The following is a 26,106-nucleotide window of genomic DNA, read 5'->3' on the forward strand; positions in this document are numbered from 1 at the left end:
CAGCTCTTTTAGTGCAATGGGAGTGTGTGTCGCGGCGGCGAGCACACACACATACATAAACACAGTAGCAGAGAAAGGATATAATGCCGGAAAGCGCAGCAGGAAGGCAAGGAAGGCGGCGCGGCCAGCGACTTCAGTGACTCGTCCCGCTGAAGGTGCTCTCTTTCAGACGGCGCGGCCTCTTCTCCAGCTCCAGCGATGCGTGTGCTTCGCTTGAAGGATGAAAAATCAGATAATAGCTGCCTGCGAGCGATATTTATAGGCCTAGACCACGCCCATTTCGGCGGGACGTGACGCAGCGGGCGCGAAGTGCCCTGATTGGGTCTGACGTCACGCCAGGCCTCGCTCGATAGGCTGCTGCAGTTGCCGCAGAGCAGCCAATAGGCGCGCGAGCTGTCTCGCCTATGTCTGCATTGCTGCTGCAACGCGTTTTGCATTATTACAAAATTAAGGATAATTTTTGGCTTCAATATCTCGCGGAAAAGGATTTTCCCCTAGCGTAAGATATCTTACGCAGTACGAGAGACCTCTCGTAAGAGAACAAGGCCACCTCCTTTTTGATGAAATATGAATGAATGAAAGCAGAGCGGGAGGAGAATGAGGCAGCAGAGAAACAGGAGAGACTTGGATTTGATTTGTGACTCAGCTAAAAAAAAAAGTCAATGGGCCATTGCCCAATGTTTTAAAAATCTGGGTAAGTGTAAATACAAAATTACAATGTGCTAAAATAATAAATTAGAATATCAAATATGCATAGAGGTTATGCAGACTTGCAGATTCAATTTTTATTTCTATTCAAATCTGAATAGAAATGAATCCTCAAATGAATGGACAAATCAAAATCAAACATAAGTTAGAAAGTCTAATTGAGGGATAAATCAAAGAATAACACAAGAATAACATTGCAGGTTAGCCACTCAATTTTGTGATGACATCACACGCATAAGCCAATTATCACTTAAAAAATACTCCAAAAGCACAAATACATTTTTTTAGAACAGCTAAAGGACCAGCTGAAAATGTTCTGTCTAAAATGCCCAAAATACAAGACATAATTATTTATCATTTGAATTATTAAAAATGTGGTCTTTTCCTGTAGATAATGAGGTTCTGGGCCATTTATTTGCATCTTATTTAAACTAATTGGCTTGTGCTTCCGTGCTTATCCATTGCCTGTATTTAATACAAAATGTTAATGATTTTCTATTACCTTTTAGATGTCAAGATGCATCAGAAGAGAAAAGGCCAAAATGCAAATCTCAACGCCAGACCAGGAAAAGCCAAGCAACATGTTATGGACAATTTTTCCTCCCTGCCTGGTGCATTAAATGACCTTTTGAATGGACATGTGGTCTACCTTTATCTTTGCTCATATGAGAGTAACCGGGCAAAGACTGTTAAGTTCCTGTCTTCATTTGAGGAGCAGGGACCAGTAAGACTCCTGGAAGCTGCGGTTATAAAGGTAGTGCGAAATATTAAAAGGTTTCAAAGGCTTTCGAGGCCGATTGTGTTTGAAAAATTTGACTCAATGTGTCGTGAGAAGTTTTCCTTCCTACTGGAGCAATCTGAAACCAAGCAACTCAGTCATGCAAGTGAGATGGAGCCTGAGCCATCACCTACTCCTGCAAAGGTTTCTGTAATTTCTCCTGTAAAAAACACAAGGAGGACATCAAAATGCGAGTCCTGTAAAGTATACAAGAAAAGTCTGCAAATCATGCGACAGCGCCAGCTTGCCATGCAGAGGGAAAAGCTACAAACAATTAGACGTTTTTCATTTTCAAAAAAAAGGGAGGCTGTGAAAAATCTTAACCAAAAAATTAAACGGAAGGACACTAAAATTACTGCACTAAAAGAAAAGCTAGACACTTCAGCCAATGCACAAAACTTAAGTGACACCATTAAAGCCCTTTCAGGTTTGAGAAATAAATACAAAAGACTGAAAAGACAATATAAGAAGAAAACACATGCACAGGGAGAGTCATCTAGTGAAGTGAGAATCCAAGAGCTGGAGACAAAGTTGGAGCTGAAAGAAGAGGAAATCATACACCTTCAAAACAAAAAGCTAATGCTTGAAGAGAAAATTAAGCAATTGGAAGCAGAACAGAAAGAAACCAAATTGGACAAAAAAACGTATTCTGCAGATATGCGTATGATGGTGTATGATGCTGTAGCAGACCAGGTTCCAACAAGCAATGTCCCTAGGCTTATTAAAAAGTTCTCTGCACGTTTTGGAGTGGCCTTGACTGATGTGCCTCATAGGTCCACTGTGGAAGCGATGACCCGTGAAATACTCGAAAATAAAAACACCACCCTTGGATTTGACGCAACCACACAAGAAGGGGTCCATGTAAATAGTGTGCACATAACAACAGAAACAAAGTGTTATGCTGCAGCTGTTGACGAACTTCCTGGGGGGACTGCTGAGGATTACAGTACCCATATAATAGAAACAATTGATAATCTGGCCAGTGTACATTCCTATTTCTACAACGGAGATTATCAGGACACACGAAGTAAAATTATTGACAACATATCAAACACACTAACTGACAGGTGCGCGGCCAACCACGCTGCAATACTGCTTGTAAATTAATCATGGGATAAAACTTTAAATGAGCTCAACTGCCATTTGCATCCCTTAGATTCGATAGCAATCAAAACCCGCTCCGCTTTAAAAGAATGTGAGGATACACTGGCATTGAAAAAACTATGGGGAAACGACTGTTCTGCTGGAAACATTGTGATGGCAATGAATAAATTAAGATACAAAGATGGAAAAGGAGATCCACGTGGCTTTGTAACATTCCTGGACAACCAGAAATTGCCCAGAGGCATACTTCCTCGTTATAGGGGAAATCGGCTTCACATTCTTTTCCACATCTGTGGAGTCTTCATTCAGTATTACACTGTTTTCATGAAGTTTTTGGAGACAGGAACATCATGTGGCGGTTTGCGAGCAAGCTTGCTCTCCGACTTCAGGTCAACCACAGGCCACGTTCAGATGCAGGTTTTGGGCCTTTTGGGAAAACTGCTGACCGGTCCATGGATGAAGAAATTCTACAGGGCAGCAGTGAACCAAATTGACCATGTGGAAGCAATATCTGTGGTTAAGGAGGTGGTCACCCGACTGAAGGAACAAAGGAGCCCCTTGGATCTCTTGACACAGAGCAACGATTTTTTTGGAGATGCTCTTAAAGACTCAGATGAAACTCTACCGAAGTTGAGAGATCTTCCAAAAGATGAGGACCTGTTCAAGGTCATGATGGAAGCTTGTCTTGGTGCCATTGTCGAGGTCTTAGAAAGACAATATAAAAAATATTTTGAGATAGACCTGACCGAAAAATTTAAAGAGGAAACCAAGTCCGCCAGAACACACAACATTGATGCAGAGGAAATCATGGGAATGTTTAGTGCATCTAAAATAGATCCCCAAATGCCACCCTTTGTTTTCTCTCATGTAAGATGAGGGCTCAAAAGAACAAAACTGTTGGATTCCTTGAAGACATGGATACAGAAAAGAGAGATGCAATTTTGAAAAAAGCTGTGAAGCTGGGACAGGTCCAGAGGCAGAGGAGGAGAGTAAAGCAGAATGATCTGAGGGAGGAGCTGAGTAAAAGGCAAGCTATGAAAGAACAAGCAAAGGAGATAACCGCAAGAAACAAGCTGGAAAGAAAACTAAAGAATATCCAGATTAAAGATCTCGAAGAGAAATTTCCAGAGCTTGAAAAGTCAAAACTCGAAAAGATCACAGAGCTGTTGTCTGGCAAAGCAGTTGGAAGGAACATGTGCCATGTTTGGTGTGAAGAAGGGAAACGCATTGTGTACAATGGAAGAATTGTAAAAATGAAAGCGAAAGGAAAAAGGTGTGTTGTTGCGTACTGGGGGGAGGACGAATCCTATGAAGATGCAACTGATTTTGACATGTCTGTGTTTGCGCTGGCAGCCGATCTAATTGCCGATGATCTTACCATCTAACAGAATATATATAGTCTCTGTTAAGGGTGTGACAATATATCGATCACCACTTCTCTGCCAGATCGCCAATCAGCTACAGTGTCCTCTTGCCTCAGCCTTTCTCTGGTCGGAAATCACCTGCTATCCACGGTCCAGCGTCATCTCAACTCACCTGCAATCCACGGTCCAACCTCGTCTCCAACTCACCTGCAATTCACAGTTCAGCGCGATCTCCAACTCACCTGCTATCCAAGGTCCAGCGTCATCTCCAACTCACCTGCAATCCACAGTCCAGCGCGATCTCCAACTCACCTGCAATCCACGGTCCAACCTCATCTCCAACTCACCTGCTATCCACGGTCCAGCGTCGTCTCCAAACAATGTTAGTGTGACACAGGGATCATTTATTTCACTTATTTATTTAAGAAAACGGGGGCACAAAGCACATGAAAACAAATGTAAATGATGAATAACATGTAGTATGTTTTAAAAAAAAGTAAAAAATCGCATGTTTCTTAAAAAAATTTGATGTATCGTAGGTTATTTGTGTGCAATATATAAAATAAAAAAGTTATGAATATATATATATATAAAAAAAAAATGTTTCTACAGTCAGCAATATTGTTCATGATTTTAGTTTTGAAAAAAAAAAAAAGATATAATTTTCCTTGGATCATTGTTTCCCATTCAATTATTTGTATTTTCAACAACTGCTCATCAGAAAAATACCATAAGATAGGCCAAATCAGTCATTATGCGTGTTAAAATTAAGTTTTAACACATTGGATCCAAAGCACTCTATGAAACCCATCTCCACAGAAAATTTCATTAAGATATCTTGAATATTGAAAAAGTTATGAGCATTTTTGTGAAAAATGACTCGTTTTCGGTCACACTAATTTCTATTGTTTTAACCTTAGAAATTAGACAATAATAGGCGCTGATTACTGAACTATAAAATGTTGTAACTTTCTTAATACTTGACATATTTACTTTTTTTTTCTTTTTTTTTTGAAGGGGGTTCCCAGGTCTTTCCACATATGCTATCCATTTGTCTATTTGTTGAGTTTGATTTTTTTGTCCACATACCTAAAATATAGTCTGAAAATTCATATGAGTTCTATATTATCAGAAAAGGAATTATATAACAGTAAACAACTTACTCTGAACTTGTGTCCTCGGCGGGATCAATTCGCTCTTGAAAATGCAGCCGTTCGTCGGCGAGTTGCAATCTTCCTCTGAGGAAAAGGTGAATTCTTCCTCGCTGTCCAGAATCATCTGATTCATAGATCACCTAAACTATTTACCATGTGAATAGCGCCGGAGGCGGGGCGGCCTCAGCTCATTAAATATAATGAAGGGAGAACGTAAAAACGGTACCTCTCCTTGCTTTCAAATGGATTACATAAGCTGAGAATATTTGTTTTTTATATAAATTACTTCATTTAAAAGAAGAGAATTCAAGCTTCATAAAGACATATTTCACGTGTCAGTGGGAGAAATATTCGCTGAGTTACAGTTCATTTTCGGACGTGTTTCAGAATAGACTACACAGACAGAGAGAAGACAGAACTCGCATTATGTTTATTTTTCTTTATTTGGCGAAAAGCACAACACTTTGTTTTTATTGTGAGTATACAGAAAAATAATACACACTTAACAGGATCGAGTGATGTAGAGAGTTTATGAGTTTGTTATCAGCACAAGCTGTTGTAAATCCTGCCCACTTCTTTGCATTGTCAGCACATGCTTCAGTGCTCTGAGAGTGTTTATAGTGCTGTGAGTTTAACACTTCATGACTGAGAGCAGAACACAATCTTCATCATCACACAAGACTAAACTACAGCAATGAACACAATCAACATCTTCATCTGGACCATTGCACTGTTTATTCAAGGTAAGATGTAAAAACTGACTCTGGTTTTGGTGTTTTTGTAAAAGTATATGATGATAAAAGTTTTAAACACTAATAACTTTTATTTTCTCTTCTTCAGAATCCAGAGGAGTGACTCTGACTCAACCTGAAGTTAAAACTGTCCAACAGAGTCAAACAGCAACAATAGAGTGTCATATAGATGTAGGACTAACTTCTAATGACTTAGCCTGGTATCAGCAGAAACCTGGAGAAGCTCCTAAACTCCTGATTTATAGCATAAACAGCCTTTATACTGGAACTCCATCTAGATTCAGTGGCAGTGGATCTTACTTTGGCAGTGATTTTACTCTGACCATCAGTGGAGTCCAGAGTGAAGATACAGGAGATTATTACTGTCAGAGTGCACACATTATCAGTAGTAACTGGGTGTTCACACAGTGATAAAGAGTCGTACAAAAACCTCTGTCAGTCAGACGTCACAGTGACTGCACTGATACAGCTGAGAGAAACTGCAGCTGCTGATGGAGGATCACAAACTACACAATATCATGTTTACAATATATGTTTAGCAAAGTTTCTAAAAACTTTAAAAATATACATTTATCAGTGGTAATATATTTGATATGAAATAAGAGTTAGAGCTGATATTGATGATGGCACTGGGATGTTTTATTGTCAGTGTTTCAGATCACAGTATGAGAGCGATGCGGAGTGAAGCAGAAACACCAGTTGTTTTTAATGTGTTTTAAACCTCCTCATCATTCTTTATCATTTACCAGTAAAATTTGTAACTGAGACAAGATGATTTCCCTTAATGACAAAAAAACAGGATTACAATATATTCATCCCAGAATATATTTTTAATGACCTTGAGTTATTTATTTTCTACATTAGCCCATCATGTATCTAACCATCCAAGAGCACATTCAGCGTTAAGAGCTGGACAGAAACTCTGCAGATACGCTTACATGAACAACTTTTCAATCGGACTGAATTCATTCACATTGATGAATCTGAATGTAGTGTTTACATGAACGCTAAACAAGTGATCAGGTTCATGTGCGCGTTTATATGTCACAAGCTTCAAATCGTAATATATTTCTTGACATGCGCACATGAATATACAGAGTTTCACGATGTTTGTGCATGATAACATTCTCCTTCATTGGTTCTTTATTTGTTTTAAACAGCAGACTTAATATTTATCCTGGTCATCATCATTTGGAGACAATGAGCATATGAACCGTTGTTCTGTGCTCTTATATTTATCACACAGTTAAAATTCCCAAAACCAGTTGTCTGTGGATGAGAGTCTGAAACGAGGACTGGTGGGACGCTGTCCGGGGGAAAAAGATTTAATTCAAATTGAAATTGAATTAAATCAAATCAAATCAAATCAAATTGAAATTCAAATAGTATGTTTATAATACATTTGTATTCCCAACATGCTTATTTGAAGTGCATTAAAATATACATTGAATTGATTGTTAATATATTTCTAAAAAGTATATTACAAGTACATTGGTAATAAATATGCTTAGTTACACTTTTAAGAAATATGCTAAACACAAACATACTTTTAGTAAAGGTTTAGATATTTATGTATTTATCATTTTAATATTTTGAAAACAAGTTTTACATTTACAGTGTACCAACTTACAATGCATTATAGATATTTGTCAACTATTATTCAGCATTGCAATAAGCATACTTAAAATTAATATGATGTTCACTTTTACTTCTTTTACTTATCTAAAAGGCTGTTGTCCATTATACGTTTGTACTACTGAAATTCCCACAAAGATTTCAACATCATATTATTTGAAATGCATCATTAATACATTTTCCACAGATGTTTAAAAAAGTTTTTACTTGTTTAAATTCAAAGAACACGTGTAACACACGACTAAAGCTGATTGATTCCAGAGCCGTTGAACGGCTGTGATTGGTTGTTATGATAATGAGCTCGCACCTCAGAGCTTCTGTTTATCAGATCCAGGGGCGGCTGGCCAATAGAGGGCACTAGGGCCGCCCCCCCATGAGCCAGACCACAGTTTATGAGCCACTCTCATTAAATAAATAAGTAAATATATACATAAATCATATATACAAATTGTCAGTATTTGTGTGTTTGAGATATTAAATGCACCCAGTATATGTGAAAAATATGATAAAAAAAAATGTCTGCCTTTTCTACACGTGTCCTCCACCTTGTGCGCGCATGTGTCCTTCCGTGTGTGCACGTCTCATCAGCTCTGGGGCGCTGGAGAAATCGTCCAGAGAGGCGGGTCTGTGGAGCAGCTTAGCCAATTGCTGATTTAAGATATAAATGTTTGACATAAACTGTAGCCAATCAGAGATCTCAAATCTAGTCAGCTATGGGCAATTCTTTTAGCGCCCATCTCTATCAGACAGCGTCTATCGCCTGGCTAGCTTGATGCGGTCATGCTAATGCCTTGTTTTGCTTTCCGTGATTACTTTTCAAAACAGCGGGGACAGATCCGGCATGGACAGTTACCGGAGATGTTTTTTGCAATTAACTTTTTGAAACGAGAACAGAATTGGTGCAACGTTCAACGGAGGGATGTAAATCTCTCAGGTTTCATTAAAATATCTCAGTTTTTCTTTCGAAGATGAACAAAAGTCTTAAATGTTTTGGAACTACTGAAGAGTAAGTGATGACAGAAATTGTTTGGGGGAGCTAATTAATAGAAAATTAAATGTGTGTTTTTTTTGTTTTTTTACCCAGCTTCGTCAAGTTTGCATGGCGTGTGACTTTTGGAACCTCATTATTTTGTGATTCTAGGTTCTAGGTAAGATTTAAATTAACGCTACTTGTCTATGCCAGTAATTTTTTTGACACAAAGTGTAACAGAACGTCTTTTTCAGTTCAGCTACATTCAGATTGACAAATGGGCTTGTTGCATAAATAGAACGTTCGATATATCCGGGTTGTAACGGTAGGCTGCACGACTTCCGGTTACGTTGACGTTATCTCCTGTCAGAGAGAGAGAGAGAGAGAGATAGTTTAGTTATGAGTTTCTTGAGAGTAACAGAAAAACGAATTAAATTTCAGCGTCAATCCAGACGAACGTCTTTACACTGTTGTGTGCCAATGTGTGGAAATTCGTCGAAATACAATGGAACGATTAGTTTTCATCGCTTCCCTGTGGATCTTGAGGTGAGATCAAAGTGGCTAGTCAAAATCCGCAGGGATAGCTTCACTCCAACTGAATGCACTCGTGTCTGCAGTTGTCATTTCCTTTTTGAGGATTTTGTAACGACGACTGGGGGGGAGAAACGACTGAAGAAAGGCAGTGTCCCTTGTTTGTTTGCCTGGAATGAGTTCAGCGTACCGGCACCTCGGCTTAATGTCTGGCAACGTCGGCCAAGGCCTCCTTCCCCTGACCTACCGATGGCGTCTGACAACGAGGTGGTCACAGAGAAGGAAGTATTACATTGTGATCACGCCTACTTTGTCACCCCCACTACTGCACTTGTCACACATCAGCTGGCAGATGAAAACGAAGCCCTGAGGAGGAAGGTAGAGGAGCTCCAACAAGAAGTCCAATCACTGCAACTGCAGTCTCGGTTTGGACTCCAACACCTCCAAGGATCCGATGAGGATATTCGTTTTTACACAAGGTTGGTCCATGCTATTATGCAATTGTATGTAGCAGCCTAACTCTATGTGTGTCTGGGTTGCAGTGGGGGTTATAGTACTGAAAATCTATACTCAAGTTCAAGTACAATTACTCCCTTAAAAATGTACTCGAGTGAAAAGTAAAATTTCCTTTTTGAGAAACATATACTTAAGTAAAAAAAGTACGTTGTTTCATTTTTTTAAATATGTTTATGATGTGCTGGAAAGTGTAAAATAGTAATATGAGGGTACACGTTCCTTGAAAAAAACTATTTTTTTACTCATGTGCGTTACAAGTAGTTGCGTTATTACCCATCCCTGCTGGGTTGTGAAGGCTGTCTCCAAGGGCGCAAATTGCTCCTAGTCCCCCTTGTTTAAAGCAACACTAGCCCAAGCCTCATATACAGCTCCATACCTACGTAGCATAGTTCTGTCAACAAAAGCCAGTAGTCAATAACATGTCAGTCATCATGTTGTATTATTATGAACAAAGTTCTAAAGTGATTATAATTTCATTGCAGATTTACATCATACAAGCATTTCCAGGCCTTTTGGCAATTGGTGGAGCCTGCTGCAACAACTAAAATGGTATGGATCACCAGTGTCCATGCTGCCTCCAAAGAACCTAGCCTTCTGAGACCATCGGTAAGTTATGTTGTTAGTTTGTTACAGTTTACTTGACATATCTTGACTGTCAAAGGCTCCAGTATTAATCAAGGGTGTTTTCAGCTGATTTGTTAGGGCAACATACATTAATACTACAGTACAAGTTATTTCTAGTGTGTTATGTGTTTTTGTTTTTTTTAACAGAAACTAGCACCGATAGATGAGTTACTGCTTTTCTTGATGCACCTTTCTGTGGGCCTGCATTTGAGGGACCTAGCCAAACGCTTCAACATCCATACCACCACAGCAAGCAGAATAATTACATCGTGGACACACTTCCTCTGGGTTCCATCCGCCTGTGGATACCACCAGAGAAAGTAAAGGCTCATCTACCACCTGAGTTTGCTTTGTTCCCAGACACACAAGTGGTGCTTGACTGCACAGAAATCTTTTGCCAAACTCCCTCTTCTCTTCTTTTGCACAGCGAAGTCTACTCCCCATACAAGTCACACACCACTTTCAAGGCCATGATTGGCATTGCACCTCATGGTCCCATCACCTTTGTGTCACCTTTGTATGCAGGTTCCATGAGTGACCGGGAAAGTTTTAAGCAGTCAGGAATAGCAAAACTCCTCACACCAGAGATGGCCATTATGGTTGACAAAGGCTTTCTTGTGGACAATCTCTTTCCTGGAAAGGTTTACCGACCTGCTTTCCTTGCAAGAAACAAACAGATGGCCAAAGAGGATGTCCAGCAGACACAGTCTATTGCCCGTGTGAGAGTGCATGTTGAGAGGTGCATCAGGTGAGTAAAAGAGAAACTGTTTGATAAAGTCATACCTCTGTCAGTGTGTGGGAGCATTGACCAGTTGTTCACCGTTGCTTGTCTATTGGTGAATTACCAGAATGGACCACTGGTTAAGGCATGGGCAACACAGAAATGAATGGTCTAGTGTCACAGGTCGGGGTGGGCCGAGCCAGACTGCACCCACCCCTGGGGACCGGGCACCGCCTCGAGGAGCGTGTCAAGGAACCAGACAAAACAGAGGATAGGAATAACAATTTCTTTATTCAATTAAAAGCAGGTAAATTTGAAAAGTCCTAATTAAAATCTCTTCTTTCGCCAGAAGCAATTCGATGGGCCCCCTGGACCGGAGCGGGATGGACGTTCGTGGACACCCTGCGGCTCGTCGGAGAGGAATCGGAGGAGGACGCACACCACTCAGGTAGGCCACTGGGTAAGTACTCTTTACAAGGCTCTCAAGGAAGTCTTGGCTACACGGACCCCATTCGGACTGGAACCAGGTTGGTATTCGCAGTGAGGATGGAACGAATGCCGGAGACTGCCCAGAGGTAAGTATCCAGAGGACGGGAGTCCTCGACTCAGACGGGCCACAGGGACGCAGGCGGCGAGCGGGCCGGGCCAGGAGGAGACCCTGAACAGCCGAACACTTTAATCGAGACACATGCCGTAGTTACTCTCTTTCCTTCTGAACAATAGCAACACTTTGCAACACGGGCGTGGAGGACCACCCGGCAAAAGGACACTTCACTTTGGCTGTGCCCTGCAACGATACAACAAGGTTCAATGGTTCAACAAGATGCGACACTCGACAATGATACCTTCTCTCCTTCTGTACAGGGCGGAGGCTTCCAGTGGAGACAGGTGGGGACCACCAGACGGAGAGGACACTTCAAGGGAGACACTCCACTTAACTGTACACTGTAACCAGGTAACAGGATCCAACTTCCCAACAGCATATGGAACGTTTCAATTACAATACCTTCTCTCTCTTTCTGAACAGGACAAGCTTTCAATGGGACATGTAGAGACCACCAGACGAAGAGGACACTTGAGCGGGACACTCCTCTTCGGCTGTGCACTGTAACCAGGTAACAGGATTTAACTGTTCAACAGCGTATCAAACGTTCATTCAAATACCTTTTCCTTTTCCGAACAGGACAGCGACTTTCAATGGGACATGTGGAGACCACCAGACGAAGAGGACACTTGAGCGGGACACTCCACTTCGGCTGTGCACTGTAGCCAGGTAGCAGGGTTTAACTGTTCAACAATGTATCAAACGTTCATTCAAATACCTTTTCCTTTTCCGAACAGGACAGCGACTTTCAATGGGGCATATGGAGACCACCAGACGAAGAGGACACTTGAGCGGGACACTCCACTTCGGCTGTGCACTGTAGCCAGGTAGCAGGGTTTAACTGTTCAACAGTGTATCAAACGTTCATTCAAATACCTTTTCCGAACGGGACAGCGACTTTCAATGGGGCATATGGAGACCACCAGACGAAGAGGACACTTGTGGAGACCACCAGACGAGAAGGATGCTTTAAGCAAGACGCTCCAGTTCAGCTGTGCGCTGCAACAATGTAACAGGAATTAATAGATCGGCAGCATTAACAGAGCGGGGCTGTCTCGAATAGTAAGTTGGACGCTTGATGTGACAAACCCTGTTCAGAAACAGCGGGTGAAAGACTATAGAGGAGAGTGCACAGCAGACTATTAATACTTCTCCACACGATAAACCTCACTCCATCACACAAACCATGTGAATTGTCACTTCAGGCACTGCATTCCACTCGCACACCGTGCATTCGGGCCAGCACTCACCCACCGGTCTTTCTCCCACCAGATCGACTCTCGTCTCTCACAAGGGCTCCACTTCTCTCAGAGACAGTCAAACAGATGTAGTAATCGTCATATTCAGTGCAGGAAGAACAAAGGTTGGAGACAGATCATTAATTCACTCGGTGTAATACTTCACTCGTGCCACACACTTTCCAGACTCTCCACACCACTTCAGTGTCAGTGCATATAAACAACGGATCAAATACTCATCACTTTGCGTCTTTCCCACTGTCGACGATAATCCCTTGGGTTTCCGTTGACAAATACTTCACTTTCTTCTTTCCACTTCAATCTTCGCCCGCTTCACAGCCCAGCCTCAAATACAAGCAACCCGCCGACAAACACAGTATCTCACGGGAGGAGAACCACCCTCTCACGGGGGAGAAAGAACCACCCTCTCACGGGGGAGAAAGAACCACCCTCTCACGGGGGAGAAAGAACCACCCTCTCACGGGGGAGAAAGAACCACCCTCTCACAGGGGAGAAAGAACCACCCTCTCACGGGGGAGAAAGAACCACCCTCTCACGGGGGAGAAAGAACCACCCTCTCACGGGGGAGAAAGAACCACCCTCTCACGGGGGAGAAAGAACCACCCTCTCACGGGGGAGAAAGAACCACCCTCTCACGGGGGAGAAAGAACCACCCTCTCACGGGGGAGAAAGAACCACCCTCTCAAGAACCACCCTCTCACGGGGGAGAAAGAACCACCCTCTCACGGGGGAGAAAGAACCACACGCTTCGGCTGTTTCCTCTCTCTTTTTAAAGCCCCATCTTAATGCGCGTTCCTCTCACAACACTCTCTGTAATTCTCCTCACCTGCTGTCAATCAGGCAATTGGCCTCGCTGCCATGGCGACAGATTTCGCGGTGTGATGAGACGACCATCCACAAGAGGTCTCCAAATCATACTGCCTTCACGAGGATTTTACTCTCTCTCTTTATCTGGCTTTTGTCACACCGTGACACTAGATTAGAATTTTTATGAATCAGTTTACAATCAGTTCCAATTTCTTTGTTCAAGTTTTATTGTTCATTTTTACGAATCTATACAAAACTTGAACTGATACTGTATATGTTGTATGTTTACAAACATCCACAAATGTAGAGATGTTATTGTTCATTTTTACAAATCCATACATATATTTTTATATGCACTCACACACTCTCTCTCACTCTCTCTCACACACACACACTTGCTCATTTGTTATTCCTGTTCAGTTCATTCCATTTTGATGGTCATGTCATGTATTTTTACCCAATATGTAATATAATTGTTCATTTCTGTTCTGTTACAGTTAGTAATAGATGATTGAAATAAATGATAACATCTTAAGACTCCAACATTTCTCTTTGTAACATTTTGTTCAGGTTTGATTCTAATCATAATGTAACATTATTGAGAAACTGGGGTTTTTTTCAATACAAAAAATGCTAAACTGACAATTTTTTTATTTTTGTTATAATTGTGATTTTATAACATTTAGATATGAATCCAACTGAATCCAACTTGTGAAAAGATATCTTTCAGGTAATCAAATAGCAAATAGTATAATGGAGCCCTATAGCTGTAACGTCTCAGGGTAGATGAAGGCGACGGCGAACTCGAAGTACAAAAATAACCAAGGTTTAATATTCCAACAGGCAAACAATCAAAACAGTGTGTGTGAACAGAGAAACAGGGGGAGCTTAAATACACAGAGATAATGACAAAGACAACAGGTGACGGTGAGGATGACGACAAATGTTGAGTAAAAAACATTAACAAACAGAGTAAAAGTACATTTGTAAAATATTTTTTTTCAAAATTACATGTTATTGTCTGGGGGTATCTGGAGACCCCAAAGATCACAAGTGACAACATAAACAAGGGTTAAACTGATATGTTGTTTGTTTACAAACATTCACAAATGCAGAGATGTTCCCTTTCAAGGGAACTCGCGTTGCGTCGAGTTTGACGCTAGGGGAACGCTTCGCGTGATGATGTCTTGAAGCACATGTAAAATCAGCCCAATGGCGTGGCGGAACGTCAGATGCGGGTGACATCACGTACCAGGAAACTATAAAGCCTGCTTGAAAACAGAGAGCGGCAGCTTCTGTGTCTTCAGTAGCGCTCTATGTGAAATCTGTCTCTGTCTATTTATTGTTGTCTTGTCACTGAAAGCAATTATGTCCAGCGAACAGTTCAGAATGTGTGTGCATCCCTGCCCGCGTTTTATTAGGGGTAGGGACACTCACGTTCTGTGCATTGTTTGTTTGGGAGAGGAGCATGCCCAGTCAGCACTCGAGGGTGCTGGCTGTGTGCATTGCGAGGCGCTGTCCATGCGCTCGCTCCGATCCCGGCTGAGTTTCTTCCGGGAAGCTCGCGTTCCCCAGGGCTCGGGTCCCGCTGCTGCCGAGGCACAGCGGCGATCTCAGTCCTGGGGTTCGCAAATGGATCTATCAGCGGGGTCTGAGACGGGCTCTGCCCTATCTCAGCCCTTACCTGATAGACCCGATGTCTGTCATCAGGGTTCGGAAGCACGCGCGGCGGTTTCTTCCGCCCCGATGATAGAACAAACACTGCAATTGTCCAGTTCTGAGGAACTGGATGTTGTTAGTGTTGATGCTGAGTCTGAGGAAGCCCCACCTCAGTCTCATGCATTTGAAGAATTGCTGGATGTAGTGACAAGAGCAGTTGATAGATTATGTATTGAGTGGCCATCTGATAAACAGGATGTTCGTTCAAAAAGTAAACTTGACGAACGCTTCCTGCCCTCACGTGCACAACCACAACGCCGAAATCTGCCATTTTTTCCCGATCTCCACACTGAGGTGTCGAGATCGTGGGAGAGACCAGTTTCTTATAGAGTTTTTAATTCACAAACCATGAATTATTCAACTATATCTGGGTATAAAGACCATGGTTATGGGGAGATGCCGAAGGTGGAAGAGACGCTTGCGAGCTATCTCTCTCCAGCAACGGCATCTTCCCTGAAAGCTCCGGCGTTGCCTAATAAGCCCCTCAGAGTGACTTCTTCTCTGGTGGGCAAGGCTTATTCAGCTTCTGGTCAGGCTGCAGCGTGTCTTCATACTATGTCACTGCTGCAGGCTTATCAGGCTGAATTATTGAGTGATTTGGATGAGGGCGGGGGTATTGGTCCTGAGGTTGTTGCTGAACTACGCAGAGCCACAGATTTGTCTCTCAGGGCCACCAAGGAGACCGCTAAATCAATCGGGCGGTCTATGGCAGCCCTGGTGGCCACTGAGAGGCACCTGTGGCTCAACCTCAGTGATATTAAAGACAAAGAGAAGAATGTTCTTCTAGATTCTCCAGTTTCCACGCTTGGTCTCTTTGGCAACGCTGTTACTGTTGCTGTTGATAAGCTTCAGGAAGCATCTAAGCAGGCAGCTGCTTTGCAAAAACTTCTCCCCCGCCGATCTTTTCACGAGGCTGCTGAGCGGGAGCAGCCTCACTCATCTAAAAAGAGCACTGAACATCGTGCAACTCAAAAACAGAGCGTGTCCGCCCGTGCTCCCCCACATAAATCACGGGGACACGGAGGACGCTCTCAAACCCAGCAGCCTTCGAGGGGTAGAACGGATCTGCGGACCGTTATTACCGCCAAGAAGGCTGCTGGGAAAAAGTCCTGACGTCCGAGGGCTCAGGACAGATGAGGGTAGTCCCCCCCGGAGTGCAGCGGTCAACACCTCCTCCGGTGTTTCAGGGCGCAGCGGTCTCCGGCGAGCACATATCTCAAGGACCACCAGGAAACGTAGTGGCCTCGGGATGCCCGCCCCCTCTGAGGAGGGTGTTAGAGCAGTCCGTTCAGTCGTTCCCTGCCAGTGCGCCGTTACAGGGCGACGAACCGACTACTCAACAACAACAGAACCCAGAAGTCAGTCTCGAGAGACTGGTACCTCTAGTAGAATCTTTGACAGCGTGGAAGCTACTGTCCAATGTTTCTCGTTGGGTCCTGCAGACCGTGGAAAAAGGGTATCAGATACAATTCAAGAAACGCCCACCTCGGTTTATGGGGGTCCTGCCCACAGTGGTGGGCCCCGAGCAGGTTCTGGTTATGGAACAGGAAGTAAACACTCTGTTAGAGAAAGGGGCCATAGAATATGTACCTCCCTCCAACAGGAAAACCGGGTTTTACAGCCGGTACTTCATAGTTCCAAAGAAGGACTGGGGATTGTGTCCCATTTTAGATCTTCGAGTTCTGAACGAGTCAGTCATGCAGCTCAAGTTCAAAATGTTAACGTTGAGACAAACCGTGCCACAGATCAGGTCCGAGGACTGGTTTGTCACGATAGACCTCAAGGACGCATATTTCCATATTTCCATCCGTCCGTGTCATTGGAAGTTCCTGAGGTTTGCTTTCGGGGGCAAAGCATACCAATATCGAGTTCTTCCATTCGGCCTGGCTTTATCACCCCGCACTTTCACCAAATGCGTGGATGCAGCTCTGGCGCCCTTGCGCCTTCAGGGTATTCGCAAATGGTCTACATCGACGATTGGTTGATTTTAGCTCAGTCGCATCAGGAGGCGATTCGGCATCGAGATGTCGTCCTCGCCCATATGAAAGAGCTGGGGTTACGGCTGAACGCCAAGAAGAGTGTGCTTTCTCCACTTCAGAGGACCACTTTTTTAGGCGTGGTTTGGGATTCAGTGTCGATGCAGGCGCGCCTGTCACCGCCACGTGTAGATTCCATCCTTGCAGCTGTGAAAAGTGTAAAGCTAGGCCAGCTACTCACTGTCAAACAGTTCCAGAGACTGTTGGGTCTCATGGCAGCAGCTTCCAACGTGATACCTTTTGGACTACTGCACATGAGGCCCCTGCAGTGGTGGCTCAGGACCAGAGGGTTTTCCCCCGAGGGGCAACCCATTTCGCACAATCAAGGTCACGCGGCGATGCCTACGTGCCTTGGTTATGTGGAAGAAACCTTGGTTCCTGTCCCAGGGCCCAGTGCTGGGAGCTCCTTGTCGTCGCAAACTGCTAACGACGGATGCTTCCCTCACGGGTTGGGGAGCGATCCTAGAGGGTCGCTCATCTCAAGGTCTGTGGGAAGACCATCATCGTTCCTGGCATATCAATCGCCTAGAGATGTTAGCTGTCTTCCGGGCTCTGAGGAGCTTTATCACAGATCTCAGGGGACACCATGTGTTAGTGCATACGGACAACACGTCGGTAGTCGCCTATATCAACCACCAAGGGGGTTTGCGCTCGCGCCCATTATCCAATCTGGCACGCCATATCCTCTTGTGGTCCCAGGGGAAGTTGCTGTCACTCAGGGCAGCCTACATCCCCGGAGTCCAGAATATAGGAGCAGACACTCTGTCGAGACAGGGGCCGAGGCCCGGGGAATGGAGGCTCCACCCCGAGGTGGTGGAGCTGATATGGAGGGAGTTTGGCCAAGCACAAGTGGATCTGTTTGCGTCTCGAGAGACGTCTCACTGTCCACTTTGGTTCTCCCTCACGCATCCAGCTCCTCTGGGACTGGATGCTATGGTACAGACGTGGCCGAGGCTACGTCTGTACGCCTTTCCCCCAGTGGCTCTGCTCCCGGGAGTTCTGGAGAGAGTTCGCAGGGACCGGGTTTGCCTGCTTCTTATAGCCCCGCGCTGGCCGGGCAGAGTATGGTTTCCCGATCTTGTGTCGCTCCTCGACGGGCCTCCTCTGGAGCTACCCGTCAGGAGGGACCTTCTGTCCCAGGCAGAGGGCTCGATATTTCACCCTCGGCCAGAACTGTGGAACCTGTGGGCTTGGCCTCTGAGGGGGCCCAGCTCATAGAGTCAGGTCTCTCAACTGAGGTTGTTGAGACCATTCTACAGTCCAGAGCTCCCTCCACGAGGAAACTTTATGCCCTGAAGTGGAGAGTATTCACTTCTTGGTGTAGTGACCGTCGGTTGGACCCAGTTAACTGCCCAGTTGGTACAGTGCTGGAGTTCCTGCAGGACCGGTTCACTGCAGGTCTGACCCCGTCCACTTTAAAGGTTTATGTGGCGGCCATAGGTGCTTACCACATTCCTTTGGGTAGAATGTCTGTGGGGAAGGACCCTCTGGTATCTCGTTTCCTTCGTGGCACCTGGAGGCTGAGGCCTGCAGTTCGCTCTAGGGTGCCACCATGGGATTTGTCCATTGCGCTAACAAGGCCTTTCCCTGGCCCCCTTTGAGCCTATTGAGGAGGTTCCCGAGAAGTTCTTAACTTTGAAAGCTCTGTTCCTCCTAGCCATTTCCTCTCTTAAGAGGATAGGGGATCTCCAAGCACTGTTGGTTGCCCCATCATGCTTGGAGTTTGCTCCGGGCATGGTGAAAGCTTTTCTGCATCCAAGACCGGGCTATATCCCCAAGGTCCCCACTAATGTGGCCAGACCTATTATACTGCAGGCCTTCTGTCCTCCTCCCTTTCAGAATGCGGACCAGGAGACTAATAATTTGCTTTGCCCAGTCCGGGCATTAGATGCTTATGTCCACAGAGCTGCCCTGTGGCGTAAAAGTGATCAATTATTTGTGTGCTTTGGGTCCCCTAACAAGGGATCTCCAGTGTCTAAGCAAAGGATGAGCAAGTGGGTGGTTGAGGCCATCTCACTTGCTTATGAAGCAGCCGGACAGCCTTCCTCTATGGCTGTCCGGTCCCATTCTACTAGGAGTATGGCGGCCTCTAAGGCCCTTCTTTCAGGAGTTTCACTTCAGGACGTTTGTGATGCGGCGGGATGGTCCTCACCGCACACTTTCGTCAGATTTTACTCTCTGGACCTGGACTCTACACCAGGGTCTCATGTTCTGTCTTCCTAGTGCTGCTCTTCATGATTTCACACAGGACAGACATTTGTAGCTATGGTGGCGTTGGTATAGACGTTCCCCTAGCGTCAAACTCGACGCAACGCGAGTTCCCTTGAAAGGGAACGCCTCGGTTACGACTGTAACCTCGGTTCCCTGAAGAGGGAACGAGCGTTGCGTCACCTTGCCATATCTCCTTCATGCCTGTCAGCTGCTACTTCAGACTTTACGAAGCTGCCGCTCTCTGTTTTCAAGCAGGCTTTATAGTTTCCTGGTACGTGACGTCACCCGCATCTGACGTTCCGCCACGCCATTGGGCTGATTTTACATGTGCTTCAAGACATCATCACGCGAAGCGTTCCCCTAGCGTCAAACTCGACGCAACGCTTGTTCCCTCTTCAGGGAACCGAGGTTACAGTCGTAACCGAGGCGTTATTGTTCATTTTTACAAATATATACAAAACGGATTTATTTTTACAAATCTATAAAACCTGAACTGATTCAATTTAATAAATACATACAAAACTAGAACTGATTTACTGTAAATTATTCTAATAGTAACAGTAAATAGTAACAGTATCTATTTCAAACACACAGCCATGTAAAAAAAAAAAAAGAAGTGATCCCCCTTCTCCCTAATGATTTGTGCAACCTCTGCGTCTTTGTAGATTCTTTGGATGACCATGTCATCCTCTGCAAACACCACAAAGTCACACCACTCCATTCCACTTATTAGAAGCTGGCCTTGGACCTGCCAGTAGTAGCTGTGCTGCCGTTTTAATTGCATTGTGTTGCCATGCAACTTCAAGTACTTGCTATCAACATAGCTCTTGCAATTTGGGCATTTAATCTCAACCAAACCATAGGGAGGGTTTTCGGTTGGGTCAAATACAACCCCGTCAGGAGAAGACCCTAACCAGGGGGCATCAGGGTGGATGATAAATCCACAGGGCCAATAGTTTGTGTTCTTGACCCTGCAGTACTCCTCAATGGCAACAGGTTAAAGTACCAGGCCCCTCTTCATGGCAGCAGTTTGAACAGTGCCCTTCCAAATCCTCTGAGCGAGCTGCTGTGCTGTACTCTCACCTCGAACATGGCACAGTTCTCTAAAGTGTGAGGACGTTAGCCGTGGTCGACGAACCTGATGCCACTCTGCAGACAAGCTCTGGTCCCGTGTGGAAGCCTCCACCTGTCTGGCCATTTCAATACTTGTCTGCAGGGAGACCAGATGAAGTTGTTGTTGTTCACTGCAAACAAATTGACAGGTTGTAGGCTCCAACCTGTAATCAGCCAACGGCAGAAGTGGAGGTGGAGGTGCATCTGAGTGCAACTGGATGGTCCTGGTGGGTGCCACTGGGTGCTGAGAGGCGATGGCACTTCCCTCCTGCACTTCCCCTAGTGCTGACTGGACTAATGGAACATCAGAGCTAATGGCCATGGTGGTGATGAGTGGCGCCAAGGTCGCAGGGAAATCACTATACACCTCAGCCACTTTGAGCATGTCCACATCTGGCAGTTCTCCCCTCAGTGCTTTGTAAAGTGTGCTCCTGTGTACATGGTAACATGCTGTGTTTCAGATGTGTTTATTTTCATATTTTAATCATGTTTTATCTAAATTATAGAAATAAGATAAAACATTATTACCTTACACCATTTCCAACCGTCTTTTGCTTGGGTTTGGCTGACAACACGACCATGTCTCTGACCCGGCCTGGCTTCACACCCTGTTGATAGTAATGGTCTTCAAAGGTGGTATCAGTGATTTTCAGGCCCAAAAATATATATATTTTTTTTCCTAACGATCCGCTAGCTGCCCGCCCCATAAGCATGCCGCCAAAAACTGCGTCTCTGTAGGCAGCCTAGGCTCTGAGATCTGCACACAAAAACAAATGGTTTCACCAAACACTCAAAACAAAAACAAATAGTGTTCCAACCAATCACCGACAGGGGGAGGGTGTTGTGAGGTTTTGAGCCAGCTTCTTCTTCAGCTCTGACTTCGCGTGCAGCCGTGCACGAGCACAAAACCTCACAACACCCTCCCCCTGTCAGTGATTGGTTGGAACACTATTTGTTTTTGTTTTGAGTGTTTGGTGAAACCATTTGTTTTTGTGTGCAGATCTCAGAGCCTAGGCTGCCTACAGAGACGCGGTTTTTTGACGGCATGCTTATGGAGCGGGCAGCTAGCGGATCATTAGGAAAAAAAAATATATATATTTTTGGGCCTGAAATCACTGATACCACCTTTAATGAAAGCAAGCTTTGCACACATACCAATTCAGCTGACTGACTACACTATGAAACAGTGTGGTTAATAATGCTCTCAGACTTACCATAGACCTTGGCTTGTGCCAGCGTTGCTCTGTTTCAGTGCAACTAAGGACAGGGGGTACAGCACTGATCTGAAGCTGTGAGTAGTGTGCTGTCTGATAGAGCAGTGCAACATTGTGATTGCACAGTGCCTTACCAGCCACACATGAACACACAGCCTCACACAGTTGCACCGGGAATGAGTGCTCAAGTGTAATCTAAAAAAAGAGAGACAATTTTACAAACTAATCATATTACAGATAACCATTACCATCTTAAATATAGTGCAGGCACAGGAAATGGAACAAAATCAACATTTCAGATTGTTTTTTTTTATTTTTTTATTTTTTATTATTTTTTATTACAGATTAAAATAACAAGACAAGCTTCAAACCCCCCACCCACCTCCCCATGCATTCATACCACAACCACAATCATCCACACATTCATAGTGTTATGACAAGAAAGCAAAATAAAAAGAAGCACAAAGCAAACAAAATTAATAACATAAAAAATAAAATAAATCAATAATACTGATAATAAAAAATAAAAATAAAAAATAAACAAAATACAATAGAATTAGCAAAACATTTATGCCATAGCACCTTTAAGAAAGTACACCTAATATTTATATCTCTAACTCAAGTAAGCAGACATTCCATTTATTTTCATGCTCAGTTATTCTGTTGTTATTTGTTGCTATAATTGTTTCTAGCATATACTGATAAAACACTCTATTCTTAAAGTGTTTTATACCTAAATTTGATAAAGTTTTAGCTTTAAAAATAAAAATTTTACCCATCAAAATAATCATATTCAAAAAGTGTGTGCATTTACCCTCAAAGACACATAACAAAATATTCTGAGGTGTGATTTGCAAAACAATATCCATAGACCTTAACCATAACTGTATACTGACCCAAAACTTAGCCACATGTGGGCAAAAATAAAACAAATGCATCAGGTCCTCCTCCTCATCCCCACAGAACCTGCAACAGGGATCCTTTTCTATCTGCCATTTGAACAAAGATTTTTTTGTTGCAATAATTTTATAAAAAATTGTAAATTGAAATATTCTGGAATATGAATCGATTGTAGTTCTACCAGAAAGACTCGGGAGATAAAATGATATAACGAGTACATTTATTAATAGCTCAGCAAGCATAGTCTTTGGCGTAGGCCCCGTCCTTAGCAAGCAATGCGAGGGTAACGGAATCTGCAAATCCCGCCTGAAGATGAAGGCAGGGGCGCAGCCGACCCCCTGGAGGCAAAGGAAGGGACCATCCTGGTGGTGGTGGGGAGGATGGAGGGAAAGGACCATCTTGGAGGTGGTTGGGGAGGATGGAGGTAATTGGCGCCGTCAGTATCTGCGAACTCAGACGGATGTAAGTACCATTCTTTTATACTGAGAGTGTTAACACATGATTGGTTAGAAGTGAGTTAATTCATGACGCGCTGATTGAGTCTTCCTGGCAGAACTTAACGCTAAGCTTACATTTCTATAAATTGTTCTAAAATAATCTTTCCACAAAATTGGATCATTAAATTCATCTTCCCAAAACAGGCAAGTTCTGTGTGGAAAAAGTGCAGTGCCTGTGATATTTAAATTCCAAATATATATTATTTTATTTATCTTTACACCAGACAACCATTTGAGGCATCTTACTGGTGGAAGACAAACCATTAATTTATTCTTTTTTTCATTTTGCAGTTTCATTTTCCAAGTTTTAGGAATTGCAGAAATCAGCTGGTTGAATTGTAACTGATCGAGAGAAATGCTAAAAACATTTCTCAAGTTTTCATAAGAAATAAAATCTCCAGATAAATCTAAAAGGTCATTGACAAAAATTAACCCATTTTTGACACATTCCTCCCTCAACAATGGCTTGTCTCCAACCGTAATGTTTGAATTCATCCATAACAACTGTGTCTGAATATCTTTTCAGATTGTTAGTCATGGTAGGCTTAACCATATCATATTAGTCATATTAGTTAACAAATGACCAAAAATTTTCGTTTTTAGTTCTGTTTTTTTTTAAACATTAAAATATGTTAGTATTACATATGTGAGATGTTAGTAGGCTATTACAAGTCAAAAACGTTACATGAATACTGAACATACAGATAACTGAAACTTCAACTTAACATACAAACTTAACTTATAATAAATAACAGCCGTCACAACCAGTTCCTGGAGTTTTCATGGGGGCTAGGTTAGATATTTGAGTGCTACTTTCTGCCGATGTTACTGATACAGAACCTATCCTAGCGACACAAAATCCCCAGGACATGGTTGGAGCAGAACTGGCTGGAACAACTGAACTATCTTCAATCCTACTCTGAGGTCGTGAGGTTTCTCATTCTTCCTCAGTGACCTATGGCAGGTAGCGCGGACGCTCACTCTCCCTGTCTCTGGCTCTTTGTTTGACAATGAGTTAAGAATAATATCATGTTATGATCAAAACACATAAAACAAGATAATATTCGTCAGGCTCATTCAATGTTTAACGTTACCGGTTAGCAAGATAGCTCATAGGCTAGGCTACTAGACTAATACAAAGCATAGTAAATGAACTTACCTTCGTAATTGTAAATGTAGCTGGAAATATACATTTTAAACCCCTTCTCCCGCTTGCTCTTTGGGGCTGATGTTGAGGATTGTATAATCCTATGTACATCGTTAACGGTTATCCTTGGCAGGTCCTGCAAGCATCGTGTGTAAAATGCCATCTTCCTCGTTGACTAACTAAAGTTAACGTTATCGTTCTCGCTCTGACAAGCAGCTGCTCGCTGTCAGACTCGCTCTGACAGGAGTAACCGGAAGTCGTGCAGCCTACCGTAACAACCCGGAAATATCGAACGTTCTATTTATGCAACAAGCCCATCAGAGCCAAGCTTTTCAAGTCGAAGTCGAAGCAGACTCGAAGAGATGAAAATCTGCCCTCAGAAGTTACTGGTCAGTTTTAGTTGCTGTTTGCATAAATAGCTCACGTTTAGTTGTTTCCTATGTAGATAGATCTAAGGTCCAGCCGCCCTCTTTCTTCCTCCTCCTCCATCTTCTTCCTCCTCCTTCCTCCTTCTCTTTCTACACCCTCCTCCTCCTCCATCTTCTTCCTCCTCCTTCCTCCTTCTTCCTCCTCTTTCTACACCCTCCTCCTCCATCTTCTTCCTCCTCCTTCCTCCTCTTTCTACACCCTCCTCCTCCATCTTCTTCCTCCGCCTCCCTCCTTCTTCCTCCTCCTCCATCTTCTTCCTCCTCCTTCCTCCTCTTTCTACACCCTTTCTCCTCCTCCTCCATCTTCTTCCTCCAGCCTCCCTCCTTCTTCCTCGTCCTCCATCTTCTTCCTCCTCTTTCTTCCTCTTTTGAAACCCTTCCTCCTCCTCCATCTTCTTCCTCCATCTTCCTCCTCTTTCCTCCTCTTTTGACACCCTTCTTCCTCCTCCATCTCCTTCCTCCAGCCTCCCTCCTCCTTCCTCCTCTTTCTACACCCTTCTTCCTCCTCCATCTCCTTCCTCCAGCCTCCCTCTTCCTTCCTCCTCTTTCTACACCCTTCTTCCTCCTCCCTTCTTCCTCCTCCATCTTCTTTCTCCAGCCTCCCTCCTCCTTCCTCCTCTTTCTACACCATTCCTCCTCCTCCATCTTCTTCCTCCAGCCTCCCTCCTCCTTCGTCCTTCCTCCTCCTCCATCTTCTTCCTCCTCCTTCCTCTTCCTTCCTCCTCCTCCATCTTCTTCCTCCAGCCTCTCTCCTTCCTCCTCCTCCATCTTCTTCCTTCTCCTTCCTCCTTCTTCCTCCTCTTTCTACACCCTTCCTCCTCCTCCATCTTCTTCCTCCAGCCTCTCTCCTTCCTCCTCCTCCATCTTCTTCCTTCTCCTTCCTCCTTCTTCCTCCTCTTTCTACACCCTTCCTCCTCCTCCATCTTCTTCCTCCAGCCTCCCTCCTTCTTCCTCATCTTTCTTCCTCTTTTGACACCCTTCTTCCTCCTCCATCTTCCTCCTCCTTCCTCCTCTTTTGACACCCTTCTTCCTCCTCCATCTCCTTTCTCCAGCCTCCTTCCTCCTCTTTCTACACCCTTCGTCCTTCCTTCTCCTCCATCTTCTTCCTCCTCCTTCCTCCTCCTCCTTCCTCCTCCTCCATCTTCTTCCTCCTCCTTCCTCCTCTTTCTACACCCTTCATCCTCCTCCATCTTCTTCCTCCAGCCTCCCCTCCTCCTCCTCCATCTTCTTCCTCCAGCCTCCCTCCTCCCTCCTCCTTCTCCACCTTCTTCCTCCTCCTCCATCTTCTTCCTCCTCCTCCTTCCTCCTCTTTCT

At 44.0% G+C, this 26,106-nt stretch overlaps 1 protein-coding gene and 2 long non-coding RNA genes across 3 annotated transcripts in view; 2 read left to right on the forward strand and 1 right to left on the reverse strand.

Annotated features, from left to right (window-relative positions):
* The window catches only part of LOC309490589, a 232,142-nt gene that overhangs the window by 114,346 nt on the left and 91,690 nt on the right, over window positions 1–26,106 (forward strand). The gene's annotated exons all lie outside the window — the stretch shown is intronic.
* LOC309491336 lies at window positions 9,285–10,391 on the forward strand. Its single transcript, XR_014203040.1, has 3 exons — window positions 9,285–9,475; window positions 9,995–10,118; window positions 10,284–10,391. It is a non-coding gene; the product is annotated as an uncharacterized lncRNA (long non-coding RNA).
* Window positions 16,106–24,550, reverse strand: LOC309489965 (uncharacterized protein; the record flags this gene model as incomplete). The annotated part of the gene is made up of 5 exons (XM_082158920.1): window positions 24,377–24,550; window positions 21,821–22,015; window positions 21,135–21,214; window positions 20,500–21,037; window positions 16,106–16,186 (listed from the first exon to the last, which is right to left on the reverse strand). The coding sequence occupies exons 1-5, from the start codon at window positions 24,473–24,475 to the stop codon at window positions 16,106–16,108; spliced, it is 993 nt and encodes a 330-aa protein (XP_082015046.1). The 5' UTR covers window positions 24,476–24,550.

This window comes from Leuciscus leuciscus (genome assembly GCF_965113295.1).
Source record: "Leuciscus leuciscus genome assembly, chromosome: 25".
In the NCBI taxonomy this organism is placed as follows: Eukaryota; Metazoa; Chordata; class Actinopteri; order Cypriniformes; family Leuciscidae; genus Leuciscus; species Leuciscus leuciscus.